This window comes from Gambusia affinis, linkage group LG12 (genome assembly GCF_019740435.1).
Source record: "Gambusia affinis linkage group LG12, SWU_Gaff_1.0, whole genome shotgun sequence".
Lineage (NCBI taxonomy): Eukaryota > Metazoa > Chordata > Actinopteri > Cyprinodontiformes > Poeciliidae > Gambusia > Gambusia affinis.
The window spans coordinates 13,220,258-13,241,879 of record NC_057879.1 but is presented as its reverse complement, the minus strand read 5'-3'; the positions used below and the strand labels follow the sequence as shown (position 1 = coordinate 13,241,879).

The 21,622-nt window shown below is 40.6% G+C and overlaps 1 protein-coding gene across 4 annotated transcripts in view; it reads left to right on the top strand.

Moving 5' to 3' along the window:
- The window catches only part of fgf12a (fibroblast growth factor 12a), a 41,534-nt gene that overhangs the window by 8,968 nt on the left and 10,944 nt on the right, over positions 1–21,622 (top strand). The window contains exons 1-4 of one of the 4 annotated variants that reach the window (XM_044133503.1): positions 6,561–8,637; positions 9,984–10,031; positions 14,635–14,745; positions 21,416–21,519. In XM_044133503.1, the coding sequence (XP_043989438.1) occupies positions 8,442–8,637; positions 9,984–10,031; positions 14,635–14,745; positions 21,416–21,519 (459 nt within the window). In that variant the 5' untranslated portion in view covers positions 6,561–8,441. Of the gene's footprint in view, positions 1–284; positions 781–6,560; positions 8,638–9,983; positions 10,032–14,634; positions 14,746–21,415; positions 21,520–21,622 lie in introns of those variants that run through there. The other 3 variants (XM_044133505.1, XM_044133504.1, XM_044133506.1) reach the window with 3 other exon arrangements.

Genomic DNA, 21,622 nt, shown 5'->3' with positions numbered 1-21,622 from the left:
CAGTGGATTTGTGGAAATAGAAAAAAGAAAAAAAAAGACAGAGTGAGGGAGAGAGAGAGAAAAAACCCTATTGGATCACTGGTTCCAACATCTGTGCGGCTCTTCTAAACTCTTAGCTCCGCATTACCTCACTGGTGTCCGGCCTGCCACTTTACCCCTGCAGTTTAACTTTGGCGTGTGTGCTCCCTTTCCTCCCTCTCTCCCTCTCCTCCCTCCGTCCCTCCCTCCTCCACGCAGTCTCTCCCTTCTCCTCTCGCGCTCCTGCTTTTTACGTCCTCTGCTGGGAAAGATGCGGAGGCAGAGGATGTAGCTACAATTAAAAAAAGAGCACATTGTAACGTCCTTGCGTTGCCTTGCCGTGGCGGAAGAGGAGTTTGAGGACGCGAATGATAGACTTGTGGGAGAGTGAGCTAGCACTAGAAAGGGAAGAGAGAGAGAGAGAGAGAGAGAGAACGAGCGAGAGAGAGACGGGTGGTGGTGGTGGTGGTTGGGGGGGAGATCACTCAAGATGCCTCGTTTTAGCGTAATTTGTCCCGCAGACTGTGCCCTTCTGGCGTTTTGAGGGGCTGCCGCGAAGCCTACGGAGAGAGGCTGGCTGGCTGGCAACGCTATGCTGCCTGACCCTTCTGTGTTGTGATAGCGCTGCCCAATTGTTTGGATTGAGGAAGGGCTCCCACCAACCCAAATCAATGAGGATTCTGAGGCCATTCCTTCAGAAAGGAGCGCATATGCTGCAGTGTTTCTGTGGACAACGATCGAAGTCGACCACTATCACCGACGGTGAGAGACAAACATAGCTTCAACAGCTGCCTTTGCTTTTGCATGCTTTCTCTCTTGAGTGACAGAGGGGGGTGAGAGGGGGACAAGGAAACAGAAAGAAAGAATGATATATAAAAAAAAGGAAAGAGGATGCGAATGAGGCAAGAAGGAGGGGGGGTGGATAGGTCTCATTAAACACTCGAGTGTTTAACATCCTCCGAGTCTGCAGCAGAGAGAGCCTTTTCTTCTCCTTGCGCTTCTCGCGTTTGTCCCGAGTTTTGTGTGCAGTCTGCGCCCGCCGCAGATGGCTTCTGCCGGTCGGCACCAAGAGGACACAGAGAGCTCCAGATACTTCGTCCCAGCCGGGCTGTACATTTACAGTGCTCCGTCTGAAGCGAGCCAATAAAAAAGGGGCAATGCAGGGATCAAGTTATTAAACTTCAGGGGCCCAGAAAGCGCTCCTTAGAGGGCCCCAAAACTAGCAGCCTGGTTCAGCACCGTGGATAGCGACATAGCAGACGCACTCCAGGGCAGTAATTCAAACTTTTTATGCCAGAATTGGTTTTACAGAGCTCAAGTCACAACTGATCAACCAAACTTAAAAATCGGTCATTTAGTTGAAAAAATAAAATAAAATGTCTGAAAATCTGTTCTGTGTAACTACTATTCAGACTCTTAAAACAACAAAAACTACCCATGACTTAAGTCGTTCAGTGCATGTCATAGTAGAGATGTAACTTGGATATGACACATTCTTATTGAACCAGACTTACTTTTCAAATGCACACAATATGCTATACTGCATCGAGTAATATCAACACTAACTGTCATCCATGCAATCACACACACGCCCACACACACGCACACATATCTGTACACAACCACTGCTTACCTGTTTGGCAAAAAGCCTGAGATCACTCCTATGTCCTTTAGTCATCTCAGAGGCAGCTGACTGCATTGCTACAGTTGTTGACTTGTGACATAACTGTTCCTGTTTTCAAAGGCATAAAAAAAATGGTCCAGTGTTTACACAAGGAAAACTCTACATTGTTTCGCGTAGTGCCTCCTTTTGTCACCTCTCAATTTGTGAAATTCAGGGCAGACAATTAGAAACTCCATTAAGCACAGCTGATTCCTTCGAGGTAGTTTGGACCAAAAGCAGCGTGCACACTGGGATCTGCAGGGCTCCAACTGAAAGCCCCGGCAGTCCTTCTCCTGCATCTCAGCTCACTGTTACCTGAACCGGGTGACCTCAATCAGAACTTCAGTAGTCAGCTCAAAGGTGTTGACAGAAATGGACGCAACACTTAAATCCATGCGTTTTCCTAAAGCAGCTGTCTCAAGTTGAAGTTAAAATATTGCTGAATTTCTTAATTTTGATAACTTGTAGAGGGATGCACAAGTACAGCCACAAAGGAGTAACACATAGAAAACTGTAGCAAAATATATATTTTTCTTTTTTGGTGTTGAACTTGGGAGTTGTTCTGGTACTAGTCCACTGTGTATTATGATAATTTGGGAAATGTTTGATTACTAAGCAATTTTGAAATTGCTGAGTAAATAATTGGTACAGTAAAGTTGGGCTGTGCTTGTTTGGAAGAAGATCTCTTAACAGACATTGTTCTCTGCAATGCTTTATTTACTTTCCCTGCGTACCTTTTCAGTAGATAATAAGCAGAAGGAAGGAAGAAAACTTTTTTTTATTAATGTGTTCAGTCAGGATAAAAGACTGACCTCAAGATGGTTTTGTGAATGAGCTTTTGGAGTTGGCATAAATGTTTGCACCTGCTTTCCCTTATTGTGCGAGTGAAGCACCTGGGTGTTTTTCTGCAAACATTAACCTGAGGATCTCACTTTGCTGACTGTAGCGTATTTAGAATAATTTACATGCAGTAGCTACAATTCAGATATGTATTTATTTTTCTGTTTGTCTTATTAGCTTATCAACATAAGACTTGTTCATGTTTTGTCATGTTACAAACACAAATGCTAATGTATTCAATTGGGGATTTTATGTGATAGATCAACAAAAAATAAATGGAACAATGACTAAAACTCACTTAGATTGGATGGAGGCTGTCTATAAATCTTAACCTTCATGTTTTGCCATTAATTCTTTATTGGACTCAGGTCTGTGCTTTTACTCTGCCATTGTGTCATGCACATGGATATGCTTTGATTTAGACCACTTCATTCAAGCTCTGGCTGTATTATTAGGATTGCTGCCATTCTGCTTTTGGTCCAGCCTTTTGTAGTACTTAGCATGTTTTCTTCTCAAGTTGGCTAAGTTTTTTCATCTTCCTATCAACTCTGTTCCTGCTGAAATAAATCATCCCCACTGCATGATAGAGTTGCCACCATGTTTACCAGTGTTGATGATGAGTTTACAATGATATGCAGTGTTAATTTTGTGTGGAGGCCAAAAATTGTTCAATTTTGACCTCATCAAACAAGACCGGAGCTAATTCGACCTGCTAATTGGACTTAATTTTTTTAAACTTTCTTTTAAAAATGCTTTTTTCTTACCAGCCTTTCACAAAAGGAATATTTAGGATGTGCATAACTAATATTTTCCTCTATAAAAAAATTCTCCCAACTGGGCTGCGAATCTTTGCAGCTCCTCTTATCTTATCATTGGCCTCTTTGCTTCCTCATGCTCTTTTAATTTTTAGATGCCAGATGGAACAGCACTCTGTTAGATACCCATAGCTTTATACATAGTTTTATAACCTGACTCTAAACTTCTGCACAGCTTTATCCCTGATATGGCTGGTGTGTTCTTTCACAAGACCTCTATGAGATTAAATTGCATACCAGTGGACTCTTTTTACCAACTAGAGGAAGGAAGTTGTTTACTCTGGGTTTTATTTAAGGTTATCAACGTAAAGTGGGGTGAATGTGTGGCACAATTATAAGTTGGTTTTTGCCTGTCTTTCACATTAAACCCCAATGAAAAACATTGACGTTTGTGGCGGTAACGTCTCAAAATTTAAAATCGAGAAGGTCCCAACTGAAAGAGAAGGTTTTCTGGTGGACACCATAATAGAAAAATAAATAGGAACGTTTGTGAGTGGTTTCTGACTGAATTGATTGGTAGCTACATGGTTAGTTTCCAGGCATTATGGAATCCTAATGTGGTTTTAAATTGGGTAACTATGCTTATCCTCAGAGACTTAAACACAGGACAAATGTTGATTTTAATGAGTTGCCTCACTGTTGCACAGACAGTAGTTTAAATGTTTGATTCACCTTTACAGTGGCTTAACGCTTTAATAGCACAAATTTCCCACGTTTATGTGAGGATTTTTGTCGATACTAGAAGTGTGTTGAACAAGCAGTCTGAGCAGTGGGATTGCTTTCATTCTCTCACATTTCGGCACTTCAGCCTCCTACAGACTCAGCGAGAAAGTTGAGTAGACATTACGCTATTAAATTTTGCTCCGGCTGTTGTGAGTCAACAAATCTGCGAGGTATTTCAAGGACACTCAGAAGTGAGAAACTTGAAAGTTGGACGTAGACTTTTTTTTTTCTCTCCTCTTATCACGCTGTGGTTCGTTTTTTTAACCACAAGATGGCAGCAGATAAAAACAAGCAATTTGGGTTCTAAATGACAGGATCGCAGGTATGCTGAGGCTTAGCTTTGTTTTACTTCATGTGCTGCAGTGTAGCATCTATGTGTTCACGGAGAAGATTTGGACTGATTCAATTATTAGTTAATAAGAAAACTTTAACCATTTTTAAGTGCCACACTTATGAAACAGAAACTTAAATGTAAAAAACAAACAAACAGTGTAGCAATTTAAAAAAAAAGTCTCCCTATGTATTAACCGTGTGCAGAACTGTTTCACTGCTGTTTTGTAAATCTCTCCAGGAAGTGAACTCTAGTTATCTGCAGTGGAATGCGGAAGCTGAGCAGATTCTTGAAAGGATATACTTTATCTTCTTCTGACAAAGATATATGTCCACTTCTGTAGCGCTCAGGTTCTACAAGGTCCCGCTCATTTCTGAGATGTTCCCTTTGTGCTTCACACCACGGCCTGTCTGTATACTGAATACCATGCTGTTGCACACAACAGCACGATATACAACAATTAATGTTGTTGATATATTTCTGAATATCGCAGGGGTATAATGATTTCTACCTCTCATCATTAGGCATAATACGATGCCTAATGATGAGTATTTGTTCTGAATCTTATTGAGTCAATGGCTCATTTCTAATTAAATATTTTGACCATTTATTTTAGTCATGGAATGGAAAGAGCTTATCTTTCCATTGTCTTTGTCTGTCTTTATCTATATCTGACTGCCTTCCTGTCACTCACATTAAACATCAGGCAAAAGACTAACCAGTGCCATATTCTTATCCCATGTCCTTTAAATATTATGTAGATCAATCTAAAATATTTTTTCCCTGATCTTGCTGTCAGAACAGATTTGGTTTGGGTATAGAATGTCGAGTAAAGTCACAGAGAAAGCCTTTTAATATTTCATGCTGCTTCATCTTAGGGATGCAGGAAGTTTGATGACGTCTTGCGTTTTTGTCCTGCAATTTTTGCGTCTGTTCATAAACAAACAGTGGCCTCTGACAGTTTAGCTTTTAATCTATCTTGAGTACAAACCTGTTTTCAAGCACATGTTTGCAGGCTTCTTAACAGTGTTCACATGCAGAAAATCGTGCAGTATTCCTTAAGGTCACTTTGGAAGACTTGCCAAAAATTCTGAATTGGATTTCATTCCATACTTTAACCTGAACACTCTGATTAAAGTATGCTTTGCTATAAATTTTTCCTTTGTGGTTGTGTCGGTCAGGTGGTAGTCCTGCTGGAAGTGGAAGATTCACCTCTGTCTCCTGTCTTATGCAGTTCATAGAATATTTTCATTCAGAATCAGCCTGTATTTAGTTTCATCTAACTTCCAAGGCCTTGATAAATAATCCTCATTGCATCATACCATCACCATGTCTTGCATAGGATAACTTTCAATGTTTCTTTTCTGTAACACAAAGCATTTTGAACACAAATATTTCAATTCTGTTCCAGAGAACCTTTTTTCCAACTAGAGCAGGACTTCTTATTGTTTTGTTGTTGTTTTTTTAACAATGGCTTTCTTGTAACCACTATTCCACACATGGCATTTTTTCGAAGCGCAGCACCTGAGCTTTAGACCTCTGCAGCTCCTCATGAGTAACTTTGAGTCTATTGGCTGTTTTTCTGATTAATGCTCTCCTTGCTCAGCCTTCTAGTTTAAATGCACCGCCATATCTGGTTAGGTTTGCAATTGTGCCATACATTTTCATGTTTGGATCTTGGATTGAAGAAGTGCTCTCTAAGATGTTTGTAGATTAGAATATAGTTTTATAACCCACCCCTACACCTCATCTTTATTGCTTTCTTGGCTGATTTGATCCATTCTTCTAAAATTACAATATTAAACTGAATCAATCATAACATAATGTTCCACCATATCTGTCTCAGCAGATGATTGAGGAATGAAGGACTGCAACACTGAAAGTTGAGATTTCTCCGTTCTTATTTGTCTACTGTGATGCTGTCCTGATCCATTCTGTCTGATATCAGGCAGCCCACCATGCGCCACTAAATCCACTCACTGACACAGTTTGAAAAACATGCATACTGTTAATCCTCACAGAAGCTGTTCAGGGAATGTGTGTCTTCCCACTCACGTCTGGATTTTTGCAAGAGTTTTCCCTTCAGAGGACATGGTGGAATATCTGGTGGGCATTTAAACATCCCAGATGATGAGAGCAGCCCCATCCAGGTGTTTTGTGGGTCCAGGACCATTTTGGTGCCGTGAACACAATTCTTTGTGGCGTCCCCAGCAAACGGGAATGACCAATTCTCTAACTTTCATTGTATTTCTCTGTATTTGGTGGAGGACGGTAAAGACTAAAGAGCAGATTTCAAGTGGGATTGACACAAGGACACAATTCAAGTGCAATGAATTAAATGTGACAATGGGGAGTCTAATAGAGAGCTAGAACTAGTCACATAAACTACTGCCAGCATAAGACGTGCTGATTTTACATGTTTGATGAAGACACCTAAAAACAAAGGTCTGACTTTTCAAAGGAAACTGAGCCTTATAACCACGACAGGTTTTGTTTTATTGAGAAGAAAAAATGACAAAGTTTGTCATCTTTAAATATGTCAATATGTTGGATTTATACATTTCATTTATACATGTCATTTATTATTTAATCATATCCACTCATCTGTTTTGTCTTTGCATTGTTGGCCATTCATGCCTTTTGTTTGCCCAAACCTGTTGCATGGAGTTTTATAACCAAACCAGTATGTTATGTATGTTTTTTTAAAAAGAGATCTGGGATGATGAAGATGTGGATGAAAGCCCAAAAATTGCTTTCCTACCAGTTAGATGTAATTGTGTCACTCTTAGTTAACTGATTTTCAGCTGGCATCATCACAAATTCTATACTAACAAACTGTAAAGAAAAGATTAAAAATGTTCTCCGTGTGGAACCTATTTTTTTCTAATGCAAAAGGCACACAGCATTTAACCATTCTCTTGTTTTCTACTTGATCTGCTTTTTAGTTCTATATTTCCATTGCGAGAGATGATCAATCTATCCCTGAACAATCCCTGTGCATTCCTAATACGAACCTCAATCACGTATGATTGCGTTAAAAGAGTTAGCGAGGGAGAGGAGAGAGAAAGGGGGAGAGAGAGAGAAACAGAGAGAGAGAAAGGGAGGCAGAAAAGGGGGAGACTGTGGACCATTCAGCGCTCGTTGGCGATGTAACTCACCGACTGCGTTTGGAAGAGAAAAAAAAAACCTCCTTTATTATTTGTGTGCTACAACAAAAAGCACTTTTGTTTCAACTAATTGTTGCTCCTCAGACACAAATCGCTCCCAGCTGGCTTCATTTCCAGCGCTGCAGCATCCTTGCAGAGTAAAGCCTCTGCTGCCGATTCCATTTTTTTTTCAGACTGCGTTTAGAGGTACCATCGACGGAACAGAAAACTGGGCTCATATGGGCTCCTGTCTGAACCGGCGGCGGACGGTCTCATTGTTCAATGTGCGCGGAGGTGACGATGAGAAACAACAACCAAAGGAAGTTAGGACAACCTTGTTTCTTCTTTTCGCACGGAGAGGCGCGCATTACTTGGCTTTAGGTGGACGCGCATAATTAAAGAAGCGTCAGGGATCCTGCTGTGCAGAGGAGGATTCGTGATCGTTTGACGCGGCGCCGTTCACCTGGAATACCTGAGGCTCTCCAATGACAACGCAGCTGCACCGACCTCCGAACACTGTTGCATGTTTTCACCCCTTATATTCCGGCCCCCAGCGGCCCTGCCCGTAGGTTTATGGTTTATGTCCCTGGATCTGTAAGTGCTGATTTCACGCCCCCCTCCTCCCCTCCTCCGGCCCCCCCGGGTGCGACCGAAACTCAGAACAGTTACATGCAACTGTCTCCTCAAAGACCGTGCATGGCATGCAAGCAAACGATGCGCGGGACTCACAGGATTCTCTGATCAGGATGACATTTAGTTAAAAACTCTCGGCGGACCGAGACCCAGAAGCGACGTTCTATATTCTGTCCCGTGTGCTCGTGTACCACGCAAAGGGGAGCGCATCCAGACTCGACCTCTGCCGGTGGCGACTATAGACTCTTTCTTTGCTGATCGGGTTCGGGCAGATGGCTGCTATCGCCAGCTCCCTGATCCGGCAGAAACGCCAGGCGAGGGAATCCAACAGCGACCGCGTCTCCACTTCGAAACGTCGCCCCAGCCCCAGCAAAGACCCCCGCTCTCTCTGCGAGAGGCATTTCTTGGGGGTCTTCAGCAAAGTCCGTTTCTGTAGCGGCAAGAAAAGACCCGTTCGGCGGCGACCAGGTCAGTGGGGACAATTTATTTATTTATTTATTTTAATTCTTTTTTATTACAGATGTGTGTTGTGTGTGTGTAGGGAAACACCCCCCAACCCCCTACCCATCCAGACCCCCTGCGCAAACCGCCCCTCTTTGAGTAGCAGAAACATTATACTGCAGTCAGGGGCTTTAATCTGAGGCGGTTGATTTTTCGTTAGAAAAATCCACCTGTTTCTTCACTGCAGGTCCTCTTGTTATCTGTCGGTCCTGTACATGAAGCACAGGAGCTGTCTGAATGTAATGCAAACACTGCCTCCCTTGACGTTATTCCTCTAGTTATTCACTGAACTCCATAAAGAAAATTAGTTACGTTGACATAAAATTGCTTTCAAACACAATAGATTTCAAATAAAACCTGAGAAGGTTTTGTTCTCTCACACATGTAGACTAATAGGCTCCCACCCACTCTCTTGTACCCCACCCTCACCCCCCATTCCAAACCCAAATACAAAGGCAAATTGAAGATACAGGGGGAGGAAGCTGCTTTAAATGACCTAATTCAATATTAATGCAGATTGGGGGAACAGAGGGGAGATAAGCCGCACCGCAGTGCACCAAGGCTCTTTTGAGATTAAATGTTTTTAATGGTAAATGTTTATTGCAGACAGGGAGCTTTACTGCAGCGAAGGGAGGAATAGCCCTCTGCCTCTGAGAGCCGTATCGACGTACTCGTCGCCTCCGTTCCCCCACCAAACTTCGAGGTCCAGCCTTCTCCCTGTCTGATTCCTCTGGTTCTACCCTGCATGGTGCACAGATAACAGCCTAGTCTTGCAAGTCACCGCCACCTCCTCTTCCTATTCCCTCCTGCACCCTAGTCCCCCCCCCCACCTCCCCCTTCACCCAGATAGTTCTGTTGTGTGATGAACGACAGCCCGGTCCACTCAGAGTCCCACAGACAGACTGATGAGGGATGAGGCGGACAGACATCAATTTTTAAGGCAGAATGAGAGGACAACAGATGCAGTCAAAACCGACTTCCTCCACTTAAAGCCAGACAGATTAATACGATGTCGTCCGGGGAGCCTCAGCAAACAATATCTGTGCCTATAGAGCCCCAAATTTCCTAAATCTTAGTAACTTCATAGAGAGCAAATTAGTCAAGCTTCTCAGTATCATTTGGTTGGTAGGTGATTACTCAGATCTGATTAGGGAGGCATGAAAGGCAAAGATGCTGTGTGTCTTATGTTTGACTATCCTTACATTTGCACTGATGCATTGCCATAAATAGCAGATACACTGGAGAACTGATGAATTCTGCCTGTTTAAAAGACTGTTGTTTTTCCTCTTATTCCCCCTCCCCCCCTTCGTAAGATGCACCCTTGAAACCTCCACAGGTGTCCCATAAGGGCTGCAGGCTAGGTCAGTAGCTCAGCCTCCATCCGTGTTTGCTGTGTTTTTCACGTCTCCACTCCATCTCGCGCCCATGTCGACAACCTCCTCGGCCAGGGAGGGGTGGTGGGTGGTTAGGGATTGGGTGTTTGTGAGAGGAAACAAACGGGGAATGGAAGGGGCTGGGGGCCTCAACACCTGTCTGACAGCCGACGACCCACTCCCTCGCTGATTTTCGCCTTCTTTATCTTCTTCTTTTTCTTCATTTCCCCCTCTGTGTGGCTATTTTCTTAAAAAAATTAAGCTTAATTTTGTACATTTTTCCCCCCACACCTGTACCGAGCACAAGCTATCCTCCAGCAGGTCGTCTGTTGCTCTTTCTCCTTCTGCCTCTTTTCATTTCCAGCCTCATTTTCTCCGCCAATCAGTGTTGACTCCGTTTTTATTCTCGTCCCTCGTTGTGTGTCTGTAAATTTGTGTTGCTTACAACTGTGTAAGTGGAGTACAGGTTGATATTGTGTGTATATCGGTGTACATTACTATGATGTGTTTCTTTCTTGTGGAGTACGATGTCAGAGCAGGTGATCATTCACCATCCCATGGTCATGATGCCATTTGTCAATGTACCTGAATGTTTTTGTCTTTCTGTATTGATATGAAGTAAATCTACTGTCGTTCTAATGGTCCCTACACTCATACAATGATCTCAAATTTTTGTTGTCATTGAAAGTCATTTTTCATGAACAAACGCAGGCTTCAGGAATCTGTTTACACCTTCACACGCACCAATACACATGTGTACAGTACACTCGCTCTCTGCTAAATGACTGGAACTGATGAGCCGTCAGCCATTGCTCTGGGCTGCACTGTTGCCGTAATTTATGGAAGCTTAGTTATCACACGTGATTTACTGATGTGTACACTCCCATGTGCTTTCACACACGCATAAACACACACACTCTCATTCTCCTCAACCTGCCCGTGATGGATGATGAAGGGCCTGTCCTAGGAATTGATGGCACTAACCCAGGGGTAGGTGAGTTGGGAATTGATGGTCAGGGATGATGTACAGTTGAGCAGACGTGAACTCACTCTCGCTCTGGGTCACTACTTGGCTAACTCTTTCGGCTTGCTCCCCCTTTCCATTCGCTTGTGCCCCTTTTTTTTTTTTTTTTACAATGTGCATAAATCTCACACACTTGTAATTATTGGAGCAATCAGCTTTGGAGCAGATCCCATCTGTTATTGTTGTTGAATTAGGATCAGGCTAAATCAATCTTTCTTTCTCAAGAAAGCAAGTTTCTGAATGTTTCTTTTTGCTAAATCATTTAGGACATTTTGTGTCTGACCAGACTGAAATTAATTGCATGTCCTCCAACTCTTGTGACCTTGGAGGACAGTCTGGGTAATTCGTACTATATTCTTCATTTTCTAGAGCAAATACACACATACAGCAAACATTGAGGGACTTTGTGACATTGCGTCAGATACATGAGAGCGTAAAGTACGATTCCTTGTCACACTTTTCAGCAACTCTTAAATAAATTTAATTCTACACAGTGATGCACCGGTAACTGAAGTCAGGTGATTTTTAGTTCTGTCAGCTCCAACCAGTAATAAACCAGTCAGAAATAAAAAAATAAATAAATAAAAAGATCTTGATTAAAGCACTCCTTGGTCCAATCCTAACGTCCCTTTTTCAGGTACATCAAAAAAAGTTTTAATATTCAATAAGATAAAATTCATTTTTTTTGTCACTCATTTTAGAAAGTTAAGAGTATATATTACATACATTTATTACACAGGGACTAAAACATTTCAAGCATTTATACCATGTATTCGGATGATAATGGCTTACAGACAATGAAATTCGCCAAAATTCAGTGTCTTAGAAAATTAGAATATTGTGAAAATTTAAATATTGGGAATTTATAGTGTCATACCTTAATCACCTAATTAACTCAAAAAGCAAAGGTTGAGCCTCTAAATAACATGTCAAACTCAACGCATGGCCCACCATGACTTTTGGTGGGACTTTTGGCCCACTAAACTCTAGCAGGAAATATGTAGGTATAACTTGCAAGATAACAGTTGTATGCTTAAATATAGTTTTAGCACTCAAATCAAGTAGCTATGTGGATGCTACAAAAAACAAAAACATCAATGTGAGAAGATGCTCAGTATTATTTATCATTGAAAAGTACTTAATTAATCAGAATCCATGTTGCTTGAAGTCCAGTGAGGTTTCCAGTCAGTGATGATTTGAGGTGCCATGTCACCAACATTTTTGAAGTCTACAGTAAACGCAGCCATCTCCCTGGAAATTTTAGAGCACTGCATGCTTGCTTTATGGAGACGTTTCATGGAGACACTGATTTCATTTTCCAGCAGGAATATGTTTGATCCAGTGACAATACTGTTCTGTGCTTTATTTGCCTGCAAAGTCACCCTTGCCTGAGTCTCGCAAAGTATCTATGGATATTGTCAGGAATGAGAGACATTAACCCAATTATTTCTCAACAATATGGCTGCTAATAAAGCAACCTGGACTTTTATTACTCCTCAGCAGAACCACAGGCATATCACCTCCGTTCAATACTGATGCAGTAACTGCTGCAAAAGGAGGACAAAACCAAATGTGGGTAATGTCTGAATGTTAGCTTATTTTTTAAAAAACTGACATTTTGATTTAAAATATCAAGAAGAAAAATTCATTGGTTGGTAGAGCAGCAGAGTTCAGTGTCTGTGTTGTGCTCATTAAAAAGTTGCCCAGTCTTCCCTGCCAGTAAAAACCATTTTGTGGAAGAGCACCTTGATAGTTGTCCTTACAAATCACAAACATATGATGCTAAAGACAGTTGAAAGTGCTAATAATGTTCATGAAAATTAATAATATTCATTAGCAAAGTATGTAATCACTGTCCATTTTTTAAGGATATTGTTATTTAAAACCAAGTCAAACAATCTCCAGACAATTAGTTTTAAAAACAACAAAACCTACACAGTTTTCCTCCACTGCCCTGTGAGGAGCCAAAATCTCTGCTTTATTGCAATGGTTGTGTTTTACTTTTACACAAAAATCAAAAGCTTTTCCAACAGGGGACAGACTGCAGGCTGGGAATCTCTGGAATAAACATCGTTTTCTACACGTGTATTGTAGCTTTTTTTCTGGCACTGCTAGGGGCCTTGACGCTTTTGTTGCCCTCAGCTAATTTTTGTTTCCACCTGCTCACTTCAAGAGTGTAAAGATCTCAGAGTAGCAATCTGACAACTTGCCAGAAGTCCTACATCTCATAGATAGAGGTTGTTTTGGGGTTTTTGCAATGTTAAAAAGATGCCTCAACAGCTTTTATAACATCAAGACATACCAGTGGGTCCATTCACTCAAACAATCTACCTATAAAAGTAGAGGATTAAGTTTAGATATCAGTGACACTCACTCCGTAACCACAGCTACTCAAGATTTAATTTTGAAAACACCTCCAAGTGGTCTAAAATATCAATTTTCCTGCATTAGCTGAAATAAATTACAGAAAAATAAGTGCATTTTCATTGATTTTCTCCTACTGTGAAAGTGTACCAGTTGTGCAACCATTTATATTTTCATAAAGTGATGCGGCAGATGACATAAACCTTTCAACAGCTGGTAAGACTGAAATGTATGTCCTGAAATGTTTAGTACTGTTAGTTATTTTTAAATTGTGAAAGCTGTGGAGGTTGGATTGTGAGGATAAGTAATTTATTCAGTCAAGGTGAGATTGACTCTGGAGTGATTACCTGTCTTTCTCTGTCTTTTTTACAAACTGAATATGATTTTCATAAAATATATTCACAGAAAAAAAATTAGCATTTGTTTTTAGAGGTTAAATACTGGTAATAAAATACTTCAACTCCTGGTGCAGAAAAGCCTTGAAATAATGAAATGCATCTTTTATATAATTCCACACTGAAAGAAAGTAAAACCTAACCTTTAACTTAGGCACATTTATTTAATGTGGGAAATCAAATCAATCAAATCAATACAACTCAATAATATCTGTGCTTTATGCTTTAAATAAAAAAACGGAAAAGGTTAGTGAGTGTCATTAGAGTGACATTTAAACATTTGAATCCATAATATACAAGGCTGTCCAAATCTGCAAGTTTATTTAGTGGCCATGCTCATGGAGTGTTGTGATCAGAAAGTCTAAAAACATCTTGCTGTTTGAGCGCGACATCTTGGGATCAGCAAGTCTCACAAACAACATATTTTAAGGCTACATCTTCACCAGGGATCCCAGTAATAGCATGTGTGCTGTCTGGAGATAATAATAAAAAAAAAAACTGTTAATATATTAAATGTGATTTAATCACTGTTATCTGAACACTCCGTCTTCCACAGCCTGTGCACTCTGTTGTAGATAATGATACTGTTATTTCCCTCCGTGATTTGTTTGTGGTGATCTTGGCATTTCAAATAGCTCAGAATTATCGTTTGTGTGTGAAAGAGCTGTAAGTAATGTGTTTTCCATTATCATGCGACTCTTGTTCTGACATGTTCTTGTTGCGGATGCTGCCGTGGCTCTGCCACTGGTGGTTGTGTATGCGTGCGGTGTGTGTTGCCCGTGTGCGTGCGTGAATTTGTGCATTTCAGAGCCACAGCTGAAAGGCATCGTGACGCGACTGTTCAGCCAGCAGGGCTTCTACCTGCAGATGCAGCCGGATGGGACCATCGACGGCAGCAAGGACGAGAACAGCGACAACAGTGAGTGGAGCACTACAGAGGCTGCTGCTTCCAAATGTTTTACCGGTTTGTGAGTCAGCTGGTTATATAACATTTTGCCACATTATATACACTTAGCCATCATTCTTATGCAACTGGTACATGGGGGGCAGCTTAACGTGCTCCAAAATTAGTTTAGGGCCTTCCAAAAATGAATTTTCTCCTCTGAAATTCACAGTTTTGAAGGGAATTGTTCAGTCATCTTCATAGCGCAGCATGCCCTCATTCCTGCATCTGGTTATGCAATCACAGGGAAAGAAAATGTGTCAAATGGTTATTCAATGGTTTAAGAGCTCTCCATTTCTCTTGACAACATTATGCTTTCCACAGCGTGAAACTATTGAGGTTTTTCAAAATTCTGATTCAGATTAATCCCAATATTTCTTCAGATTTTTCATTAATGTAGTTCTGGGTTAGTATCACGTTCTGTTGTTGCTTAAGAAAATAATTTAAGATGGTCAAATGAGAATTTGGAAACCATTTTCCTTTTCCCTTGAATTTCTTGAGCCATCCTTGAACCACCTCTTCCAAGTCTTGCAAAAGCATTTCCATAATGATCCATGTAAGAAGATGCCTTTGCAGAGCAATAAATAAATAAATAAATTAATAGAGAAAAAAAAAAAATCACATACGCTTCTACCTTAAACTGCTGGTTGCCTCTTTGAAAAGACTTTCCCATGTAGCATCAGGGAATAAGTACATTCCCTGATGCTACAGAACGGTCATCAGAGCAATAATGATGATACTACCACTCTGGACGGAAGCCAGTCAGGAAACTAATCATGACCTTTCTTCTCTAAAGCATCCTGCCAATCTTGAAGGAAGCTGGAGCCAGAGCTGCGGGATAGCAGCAGTCATGTAATGGGGGAAAAAAAACAACCTCTCCCCGTCAAATGTCACTTTATATTTTACGATGAGGATGCTGGTTGAGTTAAAGCTATTTACAACAAATGAAGGTCTTCAGGACAAAGTAGATTACAACATAAGAAGGGAGGAAAATTGACACGTTGCATTTTGTCTGTGCAAGTGAAGCACTTTTTTTTTTATTGATATTTAGGTACCTCTGTTGTGTTCTGGAGTGGAGGATTTTATTGTATTTTGGAGGGTTTCCCCACCTCGTGGTAATCCTTTAGTTAAGCAGTCCCACTGGCCCCTGGCTGGAGGAATGCAGTGAATAATTCAGCCATAGCAAACTAAAAATACCACCTCCATTTGTGCCCAATGAATAATTCTCCATTTGAGATGCCTCGAGCTTGTACACAGTCCGAAGAAAGACACGGAAAGAGCAGCAGAGGGTCATAGGTTGTGCGAGAGAAATCCGAAGCACACACGAAAAATAATGAAAATGGAGCAGGGATATTTAATATGCAGCTCTTTGCTGTGATCCATTGATTGCCAGGGTGGATTATTAGAATAATGGATTACCCCTACCCTTGAACTACATCACCTTCTGACCTGCCGCATCCTCAGCACTGGCAGATGGAATACGGTAATTTATTTCCAGGCAGCACGTGCTGTCCGCGTGCCTCGCACAACATGAGCTCAGACTGAACCCAATTTACTTTTTTGATTATTTGCTGCATTCCCGCAACGGATGGTTGTGCTGAGAATAGCACAAAACCGTTTGTTGTGACAAATAAACCCCCAACCAATTTCACTCACTTACACTATGAGTGCGACTGGTGGTGCATGGAGGATAGTTTTTTTTTTGTTGTTGTTTTTTTTTTTTTTTTTTTTCAAGTGTACATGTCACATAGATGTACATTTAAATTGATACTATTTTCAATGCTGTTTTGTATTCTAAAGCTGATGTTAACCAATTATACATAACCTATTTTGTGTGCACTTGTTGTTTTTAGCCACCAGAATGATGTTAAACTGCTAAGCCATTACACCAATTTGCCCTACAAAAAGTATTTGTGATGTATTGACTAGAGAGCCTTCAAAAAGTACTCATACCTCTTGGAAGTTTTTTTGTATTATAGTCACAAACTATGTGTTTTTAATGGGTTTTTATTGGGCTTTTATGTGATGGAGCCACACAAAGTTGCTCATAGATGAGTAGTGGAAAATAATTGGTACAATATTCATGTTTACTCTGATACCCCTCAATCAAATCCACTGCAAGTAAAGATTAAGTAATGGAGCAGTTAAAGTAGTGGTAGGTTAAAGGGGCGATATTATGTACTTTTCATGCACATAGTCCCATTTTATTGCACAATCAAGTACCTGTTTCCTTCTGTTATAAAAATGATGTATATATATATATATAAATTAAAACAAATCTGAGTACACAATTCGACACTTTGAAATTGGGCCTCTGTCTCTTTAAGAAGCTCCTACTCTTTTGGACACTCCGCCTTCAGCATGTTATCAACAATGCTCCTTTAGCAATGTTCTTAGGGTCCATTTTCTCAGGTTACTGAGAAATAGTTTGTATGAAACCTCTTCAGTTCCACCAGGTGTTTACCAATTGCTACTACTGCTAGCATGTTGGCTGCTCTGTGAGGCAGAAGCTCGGCACAAACATGATGAAAAGTGACTCATTTCATAGTGTTTTGCTTTGTTTTGAACTCTGGAATAAGTAAAGTAAATTTACATGCTTTAGTGGAAGTCAGACAAACATGCAAACTGTACACCAAAACAACTGAAATGAAACATGATTAATTAAACGAACTGCCCTGTTTAAATTTGAACAGTGATTAATCAGTTGATCAGACTCAGTAATTAACAGCACACTCTGAGACTCTAGAAAGATACTGTTTCTAATGAGATACCTGCATTCTTAGTCTTTAACTCCCCATGTAGCACTGATGGCCATAAATGTTTTCTTAAGATAACACACCCAGGAGCCTTTTAGCATCAAATCTCAGTTCAGCTGTAAATCAAAACCCTAAATAACCTGTTGCCCAACCTTAAGTTATTTCCCTACCGTTACTCCTTGAGCAATAATTTAACCTTGGTCAGTACTGGTGGTCATTAAACATAAATCTATCCAATCATCCGACTGTTTTACACTTGTGAATGTTTCTAGCTTGTTAAACAGGGAGCACAGGCTCCCCAAATAAACATTTTTTGTCTCTACTGTCAACAAATCTTTTGTGTTAATGATAGCATCTTGTTTTGACACTTTGTGACAACTCATGTTAAGATAATTTTAATTAAAGCTGAAATCAGTTGGCACCTCATCAAACAGACCCACCTCATAAACCCTTCAAACAATTGAGAGGTTTAACACATTTCCAAAATAACAAGTGAGATTTGCAATAGTATGTAGGCATTTTACAATATTTTAATATTTAAATCTAAAATAGCAACTAAGGTAAATTAGCAAATACCACACACTCAAATTGATGCCAGGAAAGCTTTATGCTTTGGGAACTTTGTGAATTATTAACACTGTAACCACAACTAAATTTATACATCACAGTTTCACAAGTGCATCAATTGCATACATAATAACAAAAACCATCATAATTTAAAAATTATGAGAATCATCATACGTCAAGGCTAATTTCACCATTTCTGCTCCTGCTCCTTACAAACTTACTAAGTTTGGTTAATATCTCAAAGTTTTGAGGCCGAACATAAGATTTTGTTCCCTGTTAGCTGAAAATCAGGCTCCCTGCTCAGCACCTATTAGTGTCCTGGACTGGTCTCTTTGGGGAAACTGATGTTGAAATTAATGGTTGGGATATTAATGAGAACTTTGGCTTTTGTGCAGATCAAAATTGAAAAAAGCTTTTTAGGTAGAATAGGTATTTATATTGTGTTAAATTTACATTGTTATAGTGACCCTTACATTTCCCTCAGTGTAGTTTAATAAAATAACCAATTTTGTTATATTGATCACAGTCCTAAATGTTTCCCTCGGTCAAATTAAATAGAATCTGATAATCACAGGTGCAACAGGACTACTACAATAGAAACAATTTAGCAGCTACATCTGGATTTTGGAGTTTATTTTTGGGTGTGAGCAAATGCTTTTCATGTTTCACATTTGGCCGGATGTCCTTTTAAACCTTTCATGAGTGATTCCTGCTATGCTGGCAGTCTTCACATTAAATAAAATTTCTCCAGCCAAACTGCAGGATTTACTTAAAGAAGATTACCATTCTGGGGGAACGTTTGCCATTTTCAAGGAGTTTTACTTTACTGATGCGTTTCAACCTGCTTTATTGCCTGATTTTTTTAATAAAAGAAGATCCCGAGAAATCTCTTGAATGCTTCCTGTGCCATTCAGACCTCTCTCTTTTGCCTGAGGGGGTATTAAAGAAGAAGAATCACCTTCAGGACAGTCATCAGATACTCTTTACAGGAGTCAGTGCTGCTGTAATAATGAAATCAATCAGTGGCTGAAAATAGAAAAGCCGGACGTTTAAACGGTAGCCGACTGCCGACTCCTGTCAATTCAATAAATGTTTTTAGATGACAAATTAGTGCAAGAACAACGGACCAGAACTAAAGTACAATAGTTCTGCAGCATGCTATATGTTATGTGTTTTCAAGCCAGGATAAGTTGTAAATGGCACCTTTTACGGGATCTGTCAGTTGTGAGAAGAACTAATGTTTACGGAAATTATAAGGAGAGGAAATAAGAAAAATCTTGAGCCCGACAAAGTGAATTGAAAGTTGAACTCTGCTAATTTATAGGCTTTTATGAATGGCCGGTCTGCAGTGGCCCTAGGGCAGGTTTAAACCATTGGCAGGCAAAAGCAGCATGTCGATATTTATTGAGTGAAATTGAATCAGCTCAGAGGACTGACCTGTGTTGGCATATCTCTGCTTTTCCCTGCCAGTTTTATCTGATAGTCCCCATCGGCACTTGCAGAGCAATCATTTCAGCTATGCATGGAGTTCCCTGTCGGTAAAGAGTGCCTCACACCTTCACCAGGCCAATGTCCGTCAAAGTCATGCCTCAGTCAGGAGAACAAACAGAGGCAAAGAATGACAATCATCATCCTGCTCCTATAGACTACCTATATTTTTACTATGTGTGAAGTAGAAACAGTGACACTCCTCAGTCAGAACAACCTAATAGAAACCCAACTTATACAGTGATAAAAGAAAAATTACTTGCATTAATTAGTTAAAACAGACGCCGACAAAGTTGGTGAAACATGTTGTAAAGGTGCGTAAAAATGGTTAAAATAAGGTAGTCCATCATTGCAGGGGCATTATCTCACACACTGAGAAATATAGGAAAATCAAACCTTTAATTTGTGAGCAAATGCATTGTATAACCAGACAGCAATTGGTCTTCTTTTGTTGAGTCACTGCTGTAAATCTCAATATCTGTCTTAACTGACACAATCAGTTAAGACGCAGTTCCAGCGAAGGCTCATTTATACCCAACGCTAAATATGCAGATGCACATGGACAGAATTTTCTGCATTCATTTGCTGCCTATTTATTCAGAGAGCTTGCAGATGCCTGTTTCAATGTAAATAGAGCAGTGCTACTGGTATTCATGGCGGCAGTGTGGTGCGGTGCAGCTCAAGTAGCAATCAGCCAAAGGAAGGAAAATGATGACGAGGATAAAAAAAAATAATGACAGAACTTCTTGTTTCCTAAATCCACTTGTCACAATGTGTTAAACAGTCCTGTGTAATGTAGCGCCTCCATTTATCTCAATTTATCAGACTACATTATCAAGATTTCTTCCACCTTGTCTTGTCTAAAACATTGCTCTGAATTTGGAAGCTAAGTCAGAACCGCCCTCTACTGTCTATGTTGCCTAACCTCGATGCCTAACTTTGAAAGCTTTAGGACAATGACGCTTGACAACTTCAACAACAGGCAGACTTGCATTACCGCAGTGTAATTAAGCTTTCAGAAATGTCAGTAGAGCTTAGCAAGTTCTACATGTTTACGTTTGTAATGGTGCAACACAAGAGGCGTCTTCCACCTCTGGTCATTTGATTTCACTTAATGAGTAAATGTGCTCACATTAAAGGACACATTTTTCTAAAATTTCTTAAGTGAAATTATGCAACTGCAGTGAACAGAAAATATACTTTATACATTGTTTTTTTTTTTGTTTGTTTTGTTTTTTTCCACCAGGGGGTCTTTTGTGGGCTCTAGTGTCCCTTATATGACAGTAGGCTGACATATAAGGTGGAGTGAGAGGGGGGAAGACATGCGGCAAATGTCGTTGGGTCTGGGAATCAAACCCGCGATGGCCGCGTCGAGGACTGAAGGCCTCCAAATGTGGGTTGCGCTATCCCCTACGCCACCACAGCACGCCCTACTTTACACATTGTTACACATTTGTACTAAATTTTTATGAGATGGCTATTGCTCTTAAAATCTAAACCTCTCTCTAGTGTTTAAACGAGCCAGCCAGATATAATGCGATGGAGATGCCGTAGTACGGTATGTGTCCTTCTATTCGTTAGCTGCCACCAAATGCCTTCAGATTTCTGATTTACCACCAACACTTCACCGCGAAGTGTGATGGTGTTCTTATTATCTGTGTCCTGTTCCCTCCACTGCTGACGGGTAGCCAAAAGCCACAGATCAAGGCTTGTACAGTCAAGAGTTAAGTTCAAACTCAATTGCTCTGTTCTGTCCTTTTTGTATTTGATGTGTCTCCTTTGTCTCTGCCTCTTTGTGCCTCCCTGCCTCTGCTTCAATCTGCTCCGCTCTGCAGCCCTGTTTAATCTTATTCCCGTGGGTCTGAGAGTGGTGGCCATCCAAGGGGTGAAGAGTGGCTTCTACATCGCCATGAATGGCGAGGGCATGCTCTACAGCTCGGTAAGCTCCAGCTGAGCTGTTGGATTGTGCAAATTTCTTCGTCTCTGTCACGCGTAATTATTCACTTACACATGTTTTATATTGTTCTGGCCGTTGTCTGTTT